General features: G+C 44.6%; 2 protein-coding genes across 2 annotated transcripts; both read right to left on the bottom strand.

Annotated features, from left to right (window-relative positions):
- Positions 1 to 1,084: 1,084 nt before the first annotated feature.
- LOC124685385 (chlorophyll a-b binding protein of LHCII type 1-like) lies at positions 1,085 to 2,058 on the bottom strand. Its single transcript, XM_047219726.1, has one exon. It carries the CDS (start codon positions 1,990 to 1,992, stop codon positions 1,192 to 1,194), a length of 801 nt encoding a protein of 266 aa, XP_047075682.1. The 5' UTR covers positions 1,993 to 2,058; the 3' UTR covers positions 1,085 to 1,191.
- A 702-nt stretch (positions 2,059 to 2,760) lies between these two features.
- LOC124685384 (alanine--tRNA ligase, chloroplastic/mitochondrial-like) lies at positions 2,761 to 9,408 on the bottom strand. Its single transcript, XM_047219725.1, has 11 exons — positions 8,946 to 9,408; positions 8,086 to 8,264; positions 7,279 to 7,357; positions 6,784 to 6,918; positions 6,528 to 6,677; positions 6,332 to 6,442; positions 5,334 to 6,254; positions 4,537 to 4,809; positions 4,215 to 4,424; positions 3,489 to 3,643; positions 2,761 to 3,370 (listed from the first exon to the last, which is right to left on the bottom strand). The coding sequence occupies exons 1-11, from the start codon at positions 9,309 to 9,311 to the stop codon at positions 3,034 to 3,036; spliced, it is 2,916 nt and encodes a 971-aa protein (XP_047075681.1). The 5' UTR covers positions 9,312 to 9,408; the 3' UTR covers positions 2,761 to 3,033.
- Positions 9,409 to 15,445: the final 6,037 nt, after the last annotated feature.

Genomic DNA, 15,445 nt, shown 5'->3' with positions numbered 1-15,445 from the left:
ATATGGGAAATTTGAGACAATTTGAATCAGCCATTTGAAAGTTTTATCCCTTTTTGTTCGATTGGCCACATCATCTCTGACTCGTGGTCCCTGTCACCAGATCTACTATTAACGAACTTAATAGAGATTTAGACATATGCGTAACACATTATTACACAAATAATTGTTTGTGCAAAAGAGAACGGGCAAATTGAGTAGTTCTTGCAAGTTGCAACAAAGACATCAATAGTTGGTGGTCTATGCAGTTTATTGTGGCCGATGAGGCGCGTAGTCCATTTGTTTGAAAAACGCAGGTTTTGATCATCGAATTTATAACTTAAATTGGGAACATTATTGTTGGTGAAATATCACATCATAGAATATGTGTGACCAAACTGTACCCTACTACCATAGAGAAAAGCATTAGTACCGTATATAGACTGATTTTAGTCGAATTCGCAAAAAAAAAAGATTGATTGTACTCTCACCCATATGATCCCAAATACAAGTGGCATGCAACCGTCTTTTTTTTTTTTTTGCCACAAGTTAGGTGCAAGTGCAACATTGCTGTTTCCTTGTTGTCCTTTAACTCTCCTACTATGAAGCAACAGAAAGGAAACTACACATATTTCCTTCTTTTTTAAGGATAAAATAACGCCAGTTTTCGAAAATGTTCCTCCTTTAACTCTCACCCCCTTGGTGGGTGTGTAAACTGCTCTCCATTTTGAATTTCCGTTCCACATGTCTCTAGTGTTGCCTACGAAGCAATATGAAAGGAAACTACAAATATTTCCTTCTTTTTTAAGAATAACGCCAATTTTCGAAAACACACACTTTTATTGAAAATAAAATAATAAACCTCGTAAACTTTACTTTTGTTCGTTCAAGTTTGAGCATCCAAGATTGAGATTATTCCCACAGGCTACAGGTCACCTAGAGTTTTGATATCTGCTGCCCGAACGCCACAAAATTTCCAGGCGTATACGACTGAATAAGTTATCCTCTCGAGAAGCAAATGATGACATTGGTTGAATACTTGAAAGAGTGTCGAAATATTACTGTGATGATCACAAAAATAGCTAGATGTAGGACATGAGAAACAATGTGGACGAACCAAACAATGCTTTTCCACGCATCCTTGTAATTTACATCATGGTAGTGCTACACATCACACCACCCGACAGCTCAGCTTATGCAACAAAAGTCGGTGCCTTACTTTCCGGGCACGAAATTGGTGGCGAATGCCCAAGCATTGTTGTTAACAGGGTCGGCGATATGGTCAGCGAGATTCTCGAGCGGGCCCTTACCGGTAACGATGGCCTGCACAAAGAAGCCGAACATGGAGAACATAGCGAGGCGGCCGTTTTTGAGCTCCTTCACCTTGAGCTCCGCGAATGCCTCGGGATCGTCGGCTAGGCCCAGTGGGTCAAAGCTGCCTCCAGGGTAAAGTGGGTCGACAATCTCACCGAGTGGGCCACCAGCAATGCGGAACCCCTCGACGGCACCCATGAGCACAACTTGGACAGCCCAGATGGCCAGGATACTCTGAGCGTGGACGAGACTAGGGTTGCCAAGATAGTCGAGGCCGCCCTCACTGAAGATTTGGGAGCCGGCCTTGAACCAAACGGCCTCGCCAAACTTGACTCCATTGCGGGCGAGCAACTCAGGAAAGACGCAGCCGAGCGCGCCGAGCATGGCCCACCGAGAGTGGATCACCTCCAGTTCGCGGTTCTTGGCGAAGGTCTCGGGGTCGGCCGAGAGCCCAGCGGTATCCCACCCATAATCACCGGGGAACTCACCTGTCAAGTAGCTTGGGGGCTCGCCGGATAGTGGGCCAAGATAGAGCACACGATCCGCGCCATACCATGGACTGCTCGAGGCAGCTGGTTTTGCCTTCGCCGCGGCCTTGCGCATGGTGACACGAGCCTCGCCGAAGAGAGCCGTGGCGTGCACATTCTTCACCGCCTTACCGGTGAATGCCGAGGAAGAGAGGGACATAGTGATCGCCACCATTGCGCTGCTAAGACTGGAGTTGTTGTTGTTGTTGTTGTTGTTGTTGTAGAGATGGCTTGAGAGAACTGAACAGAAGGAGTGGGCTATTTAAGGCAGCATAGAGAGCAGGGCCATCTACCGGTGTAAGCTGACGAGAGGGACAAGAACACCGAAAGAAATCTGTTGTTGCAATGCCATTGGTGCATGGAGAGCCCCAAGGGGATCAGATACACTTGTGGCTATGGCTAGCTGGCGATCTCCTTAGTGCGAGGATTGGATTGTGTTGAGGATTGGAGCATTTAACACTCGATAAGTGTTTTTACCAAACCTTTTTAATTTGGTCCAAAGTTTCTCGTGTCATGTTTTACCAATTGCCCCATAATGCAAACTTTACAGTGCAACCGGCAACACAGATAATGACTGGAATTTGAAAGTGTAATTTACTCAGCAATTCAACTCATTTTCAATACACCAATTTAAACAAAATACAGTCATTAGTTAACTGGCGGGATATCTCTATCATAATTCATTTAAGAAAAAATATATAATATTTATCTAAAAAACAAGTAGCTAGACGACAAAATGCAGAAAACAAACATTCTAATCCTGATGCAACCTTATAATAAAGGAAAAAAAACAAGCAGGTGATATAGTCCCACTTTTTTTTTCTTTATCCATTAAGCAATGCAAGTCTCTGTATTCATGTACTTCCCTTATGGAGCTTGCGAACCGCCAATTGGAACGATCAATTTACTTCCATTTCATGTAGCGCCTGCATTTTGCAGTTCGTACATTCCAAATCTGGCCCCAAGTCTATATACATATATGTCAAATTGTTGTTCTACAAGCTACAGGTGATTAAAATGAACCTTCACTTTCCATGGTACGTACATAACTCAGAAGCAATCAAATAAAGATCCAAAAATGTATCTGCCTTGGACTCTTGGTGACCAAAGGAAACGAATACAGACCCAGGAAAAGGGGAACAAATTACATTTTCTTGTGATGATATGCTCTATTCCCTATGTATGTAAATGGTTCTACCAAGTATGGAGTGGAAGATCAGCTGGATTTTGAAGATATTGAAGAAACAATCTCAGCTCTAGCCTTCTCAAGGGCATCTGGTAAGTTCTCTGGCTTCCGACCACCAGCCTGGGCAAAGTTCGGTTTGCCGCCACCACCTCCACCACAAAGTTTGGCTATTCCACCCACGAACTTGCCTGCCTGAATTCCCATTTTTACGACTCCAGGACTGAAGGCGGCGACCAGGCTGACCTTACCTTCTCCTGGACATGAACCTAAAATCACCGCGGCAGGGTCTTGCAGGGCTCCCACGAGATGCTCCGCGGCGCTTTTCAGCCCATCAGCATCCACATCACCCATGTTTTCAACTAAGATCCTACAGGACACAGGTTTTGGTATAAAATGTGAATAAGCACAAAGCACTTGTATATTTTGTTAAAGACCAGACAGACAGTAATGTGATGCATAAGAATGGCAACAGCTGAAGCAAGTACCTGACATTCTGAGGTTCAATTATTGCAGCTTTACTTGCAAGAGTTGCTGCTTTCAGCACTGCAATTTTACTGCGTAGAGATGATACTTCATTTCTGGTTGTTCTTAGTTCTTCAAGAACTGTCTCTACTCTACTGTTGACATCTTCTGCTTTAACCTGAAAAAGTAAGTTACATAGTATAAAGATGTAATGATTCATCCGAAAAATATTTTGAAATATCGATCACACATGCAAGGAAAATTTGAATGGCAAGTCAGCAGAATGTAACTTGCTCTTGCACTTTTAGTGACACTACCCACATTGGACAAGGTATTGAATGTAAGTTGTAATGAGCATGAATCATCTAGTCAAGTGATCTACAGATAACTATTTATGTTCAAGACAAGCAAGTTTCTTCCTATTTTATATTAAATTAAACTACCGTGTTAGCTTCGAAATAAAAATGTTATGAACCTTGTACGACCTTGACAGGAGAAAGGTGCCCTGTGAGATTTGAAATACTTTGCTACTAATTCCCAGCTGCAAGTGGATTGATGTTTGAATTGAAAATCTGCACATCAACCTAACCTAATGCAGTATGTATATTTCTAACAGATCAACAGAGACGAATGATGCTAAATCCATTTGAACAAGAGACAAAGACCATCAGATGCACATATTGCACTCCTCAAGGCAAATATGGCACATCAAGGAATAGAGCAAATTTGCTCAGTGAGTAGCACCATACCTTAAGTGACGAGCATAAGTGCCGCATATAGTTGTCACGAGAACAAACATACTCAACAAATGCATCACCTGCAACTGCCTCAATCCTTCTGATTCCGGAAGCTATTCCCTGTTCTGAGATTATCCTGAATCCACGAATCTCAGCTGTATTATTGACATGAGTTCCACCACACAGTTCCATCGACACCCCAGGGACCTCTACGACTCTGACCTAACAGAATTGAGGACAAATTTAAACATCCGTCTGTTATATCATATGACTTTGCAGCCATGTTTCTGTAATATCATAATTTCTAGTGCTGTAGTGCTTTTTAGATACTAACCTGTTCGCCATATTTTTCTCCAAACATAGCAGTGGCACCAGCATTTTTTGCATCTTGCAGAGCCATCACATTTGTCTCAAGATGTGTTGCATTGCTAATCCACTGGTTCACCAGTGATTCAATTTCCAGTAGTTCCTCTTCTGAAAGAGGCCGGTGGAAACTAAAGTCAAATCGGAGACGGTCAAAAGCCACAAGGGATCCCGCCTGTGATGTCTCTGAACCAATGACACTTTTAAGAGCTGACTGTAGTAGATGTGTAGCAGTATGATGAACCTAGACAAAGAAACACAAAGAAGTTAAAGAAGAGAACATTAATAGAGGTGTTAAAGCAAAAGGTGCAAGATGCAACTGGTAACTTCCTAAACAAGCATTTGCTAAGGCCAAACATTTTGTTTCAAGGCACCAGCATCATGTTCCAAAATGCTAACAAAACACCAGATAATTAAAGTAAAAGGGAGTTTATTTGCTCTTACTGATATTAATGTCAGTTATCAGAAACATCTTTGCAGGCAATCAGACATTTTATGGGAATGTATGCTAAGCAGCTGACACCAAAAATGAGATAACTATCCGAAGCAAATATTCCTTCTTTCTTATTTAAAGCCTGTAGAGGTGCCGAGATGAAATTTGTTGAAGCTCATGAAATAATTACAAACATCTAGTTAACACAAACTTCACATAAATAAAATAACCAATGGAACATTAAAATGCCAGCCACCAAAAACACACAGATGCCCTAATAACAATTAAATATTCATAAAATGCGTGAAAACATAAAAAGACTTGCAGTACCATACCTTGGCTCCCTGCCTCAGTTTTCCATCAACCGCAGCATCAATTTTCTTTCCAACCTCGACTGAACCCTGTTTAATAGTGGCTTTGTGAACAAAGATATTTCCGAGGGATTTTTGGACGTCTTTGATTTCTATTACTGCATTTTGTTCTCCACCTTCCTCTTCATAAGCATACAGGAAACCATTATCTCCAATTTGACCACCCGATTCAGCATAGAATGGTGTTCGGTCTAATAGTATTTCCACATCAGAACCTTCTGAAACATTTTCTACTGGGTTTCCATTAATTAAAAGACCTTTAACAACAGCAGTTGCGAAAAGAGATTCATATCCCAAGAACTCTGTATCAGGGATACTTTTGACAATCTCATTCTCATTTCCTACAGAAAGTTTGATAACATTATGAGCTGCCTGAGATTGTTTTCTTTGGTTTTCCATTTCAACATCAAACCCCTTCATATCAACACTAACACCCCGTTCGCTCGCTATTTCAGCTGTAATCTCTACAGGGAAGCCATATGTATCATATAAAAGGAAAACATTTTTCCCAGATAGGCATGGCTTATCTCCGTTATCAGCAGCACTTACTAATGCCTCATCTAAAAGTTCATCTAATAACTTTTCACCTCTTCCCAGAGTCTGTACAAATCGCAGCTCTTCCCTCTGAAGTTCTCCAAGAATCGATTTCCGCCTTGATTTAACATCTGGATCTATCTCACTGCTAAGGCTAATTACTGTCTCAGCTAGTGAGGGTAAAAATGTATCATCAGAGTTTTCATGCCCATCACCTCTCATACCTATCAATCTACCAGTCCGGACTACCCTTCTTATAAGCCTTCGAACAACATATCCTCTCCCAATATTTGAGGGGATAACCCCATCTGATATGAGATAAACAACCGCCCTCATGTGATCACCAATTATCTAGCAAAAGAGAAAATTCCAAAGGTTATGTCTATCCAACGAATTTATCATGAAATAGGGGATTCAGATTTATTCACTTTAAGATTTGTCGTCATAGCATCATCAGCTGTGCTGTAGGAAACCAGCGCCATGCTTGCTGCCTTTTCTATAATTGGGAAAATCAAGTCTGTCTCGTAATTGTTTGGTACCTGTGGTAACAGTTAATCCAAGTTAGACAATTGCTCAAGACAAATAACAATGTTATAAATCATTTGAATAACTGAGAAGCATTACATTTTGAAGAATGCGCGCCATACGCTCAAGCCCCATGCCTGTATCAATGTTCTTTTGTTTCAATGGTTCTAGAGATCCATCATCGTTTTTGTTGTATTGCATGAAGACAAGATTATAGAATTCAATGAATCGACTATCATCATTCAAATCCTGCACAGAACTATATGAACATCACTAATTTCAGTTACTGGAGAACCTCAAACAAAATATCAAATACCTAACATTTAACCACCTATACCAGAGAATCTTTCCATACCGCGTTCAATGATCCTCTCTCCGGATGGAAGTCATAATACATTTCAGAGCAGGGTCCACAAGGTCCAGTAGCACCGCTAGTCCAAAAGTTATCATCCTCGCCCATCCGTTTTATACGTTCCTTTGGTACACCAACCTTGATAAAATAAGCAGGAAGAAATCTGTTACTATAAGCTTAACCGAATACTAACACAATCCCTGCACTTCTTAATAAAATGCGCAAGTTAAATCCAAAACAACTACTGAGGAATCATAAATTTATTACATGGAATCTCTACTCTCTTTTTGATTAAGTTGAGTTGTTACGGAAACATGCATACTTTTGTTAGTGATCTTAAAGTTTTTTTGTTTGCGAATATATCTCGTCAAGTCTTAGCGGAAGAGGCGAGCATTAACATTGAGACATCATTAAATGTACTACATAATCCATCATTGCGGGAACAGACAACAGAGAAGAAATGCAAAACCGCTGAAATATTCAGTTTAGACAACTGACCTCACTGAGCCAAATGGAAAATGCCTCATCGTCATCTTCAAATACACTAATCCACAGTCTTTCTGGGGGCAATCCATACCTAAACAAAGTTCACAAACAGAATGAATGCTAAACAGGCACACATGAAAAAGAATTGCAGGAATACTGTTGTGTGGCACCTCAAAGCATGTCCAAAAGATGCCATACAATTAAGGAAACATTCCACTTTCCTCTGAAGTAGCACACATATTCAACCGATCCCCCTGGACTATTTTTGTCCACTTAAAACTTTTGAGACTAATACCAGATCATTTCATCCCCACCAGACTGGTTTTGGAGTAGTAGGCTGACATCATTTTCTACAGCATGGTAAGTGTGTCCAACTAATCAACCCATACTGAGCGCAAAGCGGGTAGAAGATGATATTAGCATCCACGTATGATGTCATGGTGCAAAAACCAGCATTGGGAAGTAAAGTGGCCCAGTGCTAGTGTACTACAAGTGGCAGGGGTTAAGTGGACCAGAAAAGTGAAGGGGGCTAACTGCACATCATTGACACCCCAGTGGAGTAAACTGGATTCTTTTTCCTAAAGTAATGCTCAAAATGCAAGTAACATCATTAAGGTAAAATAAGAGCAGTTTAAGAAGCTTGACAAAGTAAATCAATTTGGACAGTACAAAGCTCATATGTGACATAATAAGCCATTTGACATGCGTGAACATCTCTATGTAGCAAGCAGAGACATGGCAATCTTTTTCAGATGAACAACTTAAAGTTTACCATCATCGAGATCATGATGCATGTAGAATAAAGGAAATTGTTCATACTCCTTGGTAGTCAGCTCCCATGCCCATTTGATTGCATCCTTCTTGAAGTAATCGCCAAAACTGAAGTTCCCAAGCATCTCAAAGAAGGTTTGATGCCGGGATGTTCGCCCCACATTCTCAATGTCATTTGTTCTTATGCATTTCTGGGAGGTAGTGGCACATGGTACACGCCTAGGTTCCTATAGTAGCAATACAGGGACTTCTTCATGTAGTAAAACAAAAAGGCAAAAGCTGCAATATGGTGTGCATTCACATGATCTAGATACAACAATGAAGTTCCTTCCCTGTTACTGAGAAGGCAACAACTAAAAACTAAACTCAACTATAGACATCAATATTATTATAGACAACAAATAATGATAAGAATTGTGCTCATGGATTGTCTAAACATATGGCCTCTGATATATATAGGAAATTTTCAGGTTTCTATTCCTTGGGATTTTTTCACGTCTCTGACTTGTAGGATTTAAACTACAAGAAATTTTCATATGGATTTTTTTTACAAAGGGAATATATTAATATCATGAAGATACCAATTACACCTACCATCTGCAACAACGCAGTGCCCTAATGGCAATACCGATGACACAGAAAAAAAATCATATGGACTATTTTGTATGCAGATCGAAAGAAAATATCTGTTGAATCCAATTTTTGCATCGCGTCTATGACAACTATAGCAAACACCTAACATGAAACAACTTCAATTACATGTTTTTGAGATCGGGGAGGATCTTGTCATGACATGCAATTCCTACATTTTCCTATTCCTGCCCTTCTGGAATGGCACGAACCGAACAGGCCCTAAACAAAACGAGGCTGCCAGGATTTCAGAAATGATTGGCGCAATGCTGACGTACCTTTCCGAGAAATATCGGCTTGAACTGAAGCATGCCAGCAATGGTGAGGAACACAGTCGGGTCATCGGGCACGAGGGACGAGCTCGGCAGGATCTTGTGGCCACGGGCAGCATAAAAATCGAGGAAACGTCGGCGTATCGTGTCCCCGCTCCACTCGTGTGAACTATCTGTACCTAACACCGTTGCGGGATTCGCTACAGGCAGGGAACCCGAGCAGCGCACCACGGGTGTCGCTGACGTCCTCCTCGCCGGCGCCCCTCGACCATGCTGTCGCCGGAGTCCGAGAGAGCGCGGCGCAGGGAAGATGTGTGGGTAGACGGCTGGGATGGTAGCAGAAGAAGCGAGACGGCGCGCCGGGATTAGCATGAGGGCGGCGGGGTGGAAGGAGCAGGCGACGCCGGCAAGGTAAGGCGGGGAGGATAGTACGAGACGAGCTCGGGAGTTCAGGGTGATGGTGTGTGGCTGGGCTGGCCCAAAAACCTTATCTTTCCTTCAGCTTTCTCGTTTCACCAGACAATTATTAGGCCTCTTTTGCAAATAAAAACAAAGACGCTAAATAAAGGACATGCTGTTTCTGCTCCCGGGAGCACATGCACCTGGTTTTTAAAATTAAATTTCAACATATTATATAATGTCAAAAAAATCTGATAAAAAATGTTACGGATACATCTTGATGTTCTATGTGTTTGCAAAGTCGTTTCACGAAAAATCGATACTTTTTGTGTCATGTGTAAAAAAGTTAAAATTTGGTGCTAAATATAAGCTCTTCACAAGACTTTGCTTGTCATTTTTACACAGGACACCAAACCTACCGATTTCACGCGAAACTTGGCATACACATATGGACTGTTGACATATACGCGTGACATATACGCGTGAAATTTGTGTTCGTACACAGGACACCAAACTTATTACTTTTGCACTACAGTTTTTGTTTCGCCATCGTGTTGTTCAGATGCCATTCTCCAGTCTTATGCTGCTTTGTTTGATGAATGATGGTTTTACTAAAAAAAAAAAGTGGAGCTTCTCCTTCAATGAATATAAGAGAATCTCCAGTCGCGTCCCCCAAACCGTCTCCCAAATGATGCTGGATCGAGCGTTTGGGGGACGAGTTTTGTTCGTACCACGTTTGGAGGACGTCGCTCCCCAGCCGGGTCCCCCAAACGACGTCTCCAATCAGAAATTCAAATAGTTTGCATTCAAAAGAGATCGTTCTCGTTGAAGTCATCGCGATCAGAGTAGCAGCGATCAAAGTACTGGACGCGCGATCATATTACAAGCTGACGCAAGAATTAGAAGAAGGGGTTGGGCGACACCGACGCCGACGGCGCATCCTGAGTCGACGTAGGCCCGTCGATCACGATGAACTCGTCGTGATCTGCCCGGTGTGCATGCTCTGTCGCCGACGGCGAGGCAGAGGCCGACGTAGGTGTAGTAGCCGATGTTGTGGCAAACGTGTCTGCCGGCTCTTGCTCGGGGGTTGGGGTTGCTACAGCTTCCGCTGCCTGGGCTGCCGCCATTTTAGCTTCGATGTCGTCGAGGATCTGGCCTTTGAAGAAGTTGTGCACCGCCCGCGTCCGGAGAGACATTCCTTCTGTCGACGCTCTCAGCAGGGACATGTCGTCCCTGCGTTTCTTGAGCTCCATCTTCTCCTCTTGCCTCTTGAGCATCGCCGCCCACCTTTCGTCGGCTTTTTTGTGGCGGGAGAGCAAGGTCAAGGAGACCTCGATGAGGCATTGCGTGATCGACGCCTGCGTCTTCTTGGACGACGCAGCATCGGCCAAGGCGGCCTTGGCATCCTTGTTGCCGATAGGACGTCCTGCCGATGTTGCCAGCGGCGCATCCAGATCAATGACGTCTTTCCCCTTCGACAACGAAACGTGCGTCAACTGCCATTTGGGGTTCTTTTTGAGCTTGCTATAGCAATGCATCAGCGCGGACGACTTATTCTCGTTCGAGTTCTTCCGGTACAAATCCATGGCCTTGTCAAACTAACCAAAGGAAGCGCAATTATTTCATCGTATAAAATGTAGGCGCTATAGATTATGTAAGAAAGAGTCGTACCATTTGGTTGACGTCGCTGCCGCTGTCGGCTCTGGTCTTGATCTCGTGATGGAACCCATGGAACAAGTTCACCAACACTTGGATGATAGCCTATCGCGTCGACATTGCCTTTTGGCTCCTCCTCATTGTCACTTTGTTGTAGTCGATGTTGATCAGCTTGTGCTCATCGAACTCGGCCTTGATCCTCGCCCAATACTTCCCGTATTTTTGGTTGGCGCCGATGATGGAGTCATGGCTCACCGTCGACCACGACTCGCACAGACATTGATCCTCTAGAGGCATCCACTTGGGGCCTCGTATGCCCGACGTCTTCTTCTTCTTCTTCTTCCTCACGTCGTCCGTGTCAACCTCCACGAGATCATCGGCATCCTCACTGGCACCCTCGTCGTCCTCTTCATCGCTTCCCTCTTCGTCCTCGTTGTCGTCATCGTCCTCCATCCCCTCCCCCTCCTCCTCCTCGTCCTCCTCCCCCTCCTCATCCTCCTCAGCACCGGCGCCGTCGAATTCGAGCGGGCCCCTACGGCCAGTGAACGGGGTGCCGTTCGAACCGGGTCCTGGCTCGCGCTGGGGCGCTTGCTCGTACACCAGGGAGTATAAGACGGCGTTGGGGTTGAAACCGCCATGCGGCAACGTATCCTGGTAGTGCGGTGAAAAGTTTTGCGTCACGCACCCGGGAGTGGCGGAGGGGCTGTCGTTGTAGAACTCGGATGTCGACGGAGACACCACTCCCGGAATGTACGTCGGCACCGACGTACTCCATCGGCTCGCGTTGTTGGCAGCGAAAGACCCGGCCAGCGCGTGCTGGTGCGCGCGCGTCGCCAACACCTTCTTCTCCAGCTGCGCCGCCCTCCGTCCTTTCCGCTCCGCCCTCGACATCTTCCGACGCAGACAGTCTTGATGCCACTAATCATCGGTCCAGCCTTCCGGCTTCTTCTTCGGAGCCGGCGCCTTCCGCGGCTTCGCGAAGGGCGTTTTCACCCTCGTCTCATTGCTCGGCGGCTTCTTGGCCGCTTTCTTGGCCATTTTTGGGGGCTGTCGGCGGCGCCATGGATGAGGAGAGGGTAGCGGTGGCGGTAGGAACAACATAGCGACGACGGGATGGAGAAATAAATCGGCGGGATAGGTCAAATGTGTTGGGATGGCAAAAATGCGCGGCGGGTGAGTGATGACCCACAAGTATAGGGGATCGCAACAGTCTTCGAGGAAAGTAAAACCCAATTTATTGATTCGACACAAGGGGAGACAAAGAATACTTGAAAGCCTTAACAGCGGAGTTGTCAATTCAGCCGCACTCGGAAATAGACTTGCTCGCAAGAGTTTATCGAGTAGTAACAGTTTTATAGCAGTAGCAGTAGTGAAATAACAGCAGCAGAGTAACAAAGACAACAGTAGTGATTATAGTAAACAGCAAGATTAAAATACTGTAGGCACAGGGATGGATGAACGGGCGTTGCATGGATGAGAGAAACTCATGTAACAATCAAAGCAGGGCATTTGCAGATAATAATAAAACGGTATCCAAGTACTAATCAATCAATAGGCATGTGTTCCATATATAGTCATACGTGCTCGCAATGAGAAACTTGCACAACATCTTTTGTCCTACCAGCCGGTGGCAGCCGGGCCTCTAGGGAATCTACTGGAAATTAAGGCACTCCTTTTAATAGAGCACCGGAGCAAAGCATTAACACTCCGTGAACACATGTGATCCTCATATCACCGCCATCCCCTCCGGTTGTCCCAATTTCTGTCACTTTGGGGCCTCGGGTTCCGGACAGCAATACGTGTATACAACTTGCAGGTAAGATCATAAAGCAATGAATATCATAATGAAACAATAACATGTTCAGATCTGAGATCATGGCACTCGGGCCCTAGTGACAAGCATTAAGCATAACAAGTTGCAACAATATCATAAAAGTACCAATTACGGACACTAGGCACTATGCCCTAACAATCTTATGCTATTACATGACCAATCTCATCCAATCCCTACCATCCCCTTCGGCCTACAGCGGAGGAATTACTCACACATGGATGGGGAAAACATGGCTGGTCGATGGAGAGGCGTCGGTGGTGATGATGGCGATGATCTCCTCCAATTCCCCGTCCCGGCGGAGTGCAGGAACGGAGTTTCTGGTCCCGAGACGGAGTTTCGCGACGGTGGCGGCGTACTGGATGGTTTCTGGCGATTTCGACTAACTCCCCGTGCGTTTTTAGGTCGAAGGCAATAAGTAGTCCGAAGGAGGGCGTCGGGGGCCGGCCGAGGCCGCCACACACTAGGGCCGCGCGCCCTCCTCCGGGCCGCGCCGGCCTAGCGTGTGGGGCCCTCGGCCCCCACCGTTTGCCCTTCCGGCTCCGTCGCATTCGGGAAAATAGGACCTTTCGCATAAATTCCGAGGATTTTCCCGAAAGTTGGATTTCTGCACAAAAACGAGACACCAGAGCAGTTCTGCTAAAAACAGCGTTAGTCCGTGTTAGTTGCATCCAAAATACACAAATTAGAGGCAAAACAATAGCAAAAGTGTTCGGGAAAGTAGATACGTTTTGGACGTATCAGTGAGGCGCGATTTGGTGGGAGAGGGAGAGGAATTTTTCCTGTGCCGCTGACGCGTCGGTCCCGCCACTCACTGCCTCGGTTTTCGGTGTGTCCGACGTCCCCAGAGCGTCCCCTATGGGGCGGGGACAGGCTCGGGGCGCCGGACACCGTATCGGGCCGCGCCGGACAAAAAACGGGTTTGGGGGACGCGGCTGGGAACGTTTTTTTGTCTGGCGCTCCCCAAATCCCTTTGGGGGACGGTTTGGGGGACGTGACTGGAGATGCTCTAAGCCATATAGTTATTCGCGAAAAAAATCCAGAATATAGGTTGTAGTGCGACACACCACTTGTATGGATTTTTTTAGGGGGATCCGATTATATGTTCTTATATTTTGAAAAGCCCTCTATTTTCTCATGTCAAATGTTTAGAGGTAATCCCGCCCTAACCTGGTGTAATTTTCTCTCAATATGCGTCTTTTAATTTTCGTGCCAAAAATTATATGGCTTATATTTAGAAACGGATGGAGTATATTATAGAGCCTGGGTTTGGGCAGTCGATATGGTGAGCAGGCATGGTAGGCTAGTTATAAAACCGAATGAATATTAAACAATAGAAACCCAAGAAGAGACGGACAAAGATAAAAGAAAACTAAGAACAAGTAAAGTAAGATTGTGACACATGGATTGTTGATTTTTCATGTCGTCCTAACTCAACCAGAAGTGGGGGTAGTTGTGACCACGGACTTTGCGTCTTAGCCTTCACCAACAAGAACAGATGATAGCACCGACTATCCAAACCTCGGGGTACACCTTTATGTTTGTGATCCCCTTCCCTAACTCCTTTACTTTCAATATACTTTGGCAAGTTTTATGTTTGTAGAATTGCATGTGTCGGATGTTGAAGGAAACCGATAGAAAAGTATTTTCCAGTACATAACTTTTTTTATCATCACCTCTTCAACCTCTCTAATTGTTGTAGGTGATTTTTTCAGGCCGTTATGGATGCCAACAATACCTATCAAGAAGCAAAGTCACGTTGCTCGTCGAAGCATGTTAGGCAACAAGGGTTGATGCACGCTAGCAACTATTCGCTGGAAGGAAATGCACCAAGACGAGCGTATTTCACTGACGAGTCGGGGAGCCGAACAAGTCTAGATCCAAGGTTGAGGCTGGCGGGTCGATGATAACTAGGAGGGTATGCGATGAGTGGCAATGTGACATATAGGGAGGAAATGACATGCACGATAGAGGAGGAAGAAGATCTGCTTTGGTACCTCAGGAGTAGACCGAGAGCGATCCATGAGGTGTATTGGGAGTAACGTGTCATTAAAATTTCTAACGAGCTGACTAGTTACACATGTGGTATAATAAAGAAAAGGGTTCTCGGTCGAATGAAACTAGGTTAGTTCCTAGCCAAATGACGTCATCAAATCTTAGTCAAAACACATATTGCAACTCATGACTTATATAAATCGAAACATTTTTCTCAGCTATAACCTCACTTGCAACCGACAAACCTCTAAATTACAAACCAATTTGCAACATATAAGTGCACGGAATGGTGATATAACTGAGGGTGTAGAGATTGACCGAGCACAAATTAATTTTCAGCTGCTAGGTGAGAGTTTGCAAAACCGTGAAACAAATTTACATTTCGCGAAGCAATTGAAGAAGTCGAGCAAGATCGAACCAACTTTGCAACAAGTGGATAATGTCTCTTCCCTGTCGCAGGACCTGACTTGAAAATTCCGCAACCATAAGCAAGAACCCAACTAATCAACCATAGGAACCCATCTGTCAGTGACCGGTACTTCGTGGGGCCCACCACCTTGTTGCACCCAAAATATCGCCGGACCGGAAAAGCTAATCAGAAAGAGTTGAGAACACGACCCCGCGA

Source organism: Lolium rigidum, chromosome 1 (genome assembly GCF_022539505.1).
Source record: "Lolium rigidum isolate FL_2022 chromosome 1, APGP_CSIRO_Lrig_0.1, whole genome shotgun sequence".
In the NCBI taxonomy this organism is placed as follows: Eukaryota; Viridiplantae; Streptophyta; class Magnoliopsida; order Poales; family Poaceae; genus Lolium; species Lolium rigidum.
The sequence above is the reverse complement of the archived record's forward strand: the minus strand, read 5'-3'. Positions and strand labels throughout refer to the sequence as shown.

Coding starts and splice junctions, on each gene's coding strand:
- LOC124685385 (XM_047219726.1), bottom strand. CDS start 1,992: ATGGTGGCGATCACTATGTCCCTCTCTTCCTCGGCATTCACCGGTAAG.
- LOC124685384 (XM_047219725.1), bottom strand. CDS start 9,311: ATGCTAATCCCGGCGCGCCGTCTCGCTTCTTCTGCTACCATCCCAGCC. Junction 6,255..6,331: donor CTATGACGACAAATCTTAAA/GTGAATAAATCT, acceptor CTCTTTTGCTAG/ATAATTGGTGATCACATGAG. Junction 4,810..5,333: donor AACTGAGGCAGGGAGCCAAG/GTATGGTACTGC, acceptor TTCTTTGTCTAG/GTTCATCATACTGCTACACA.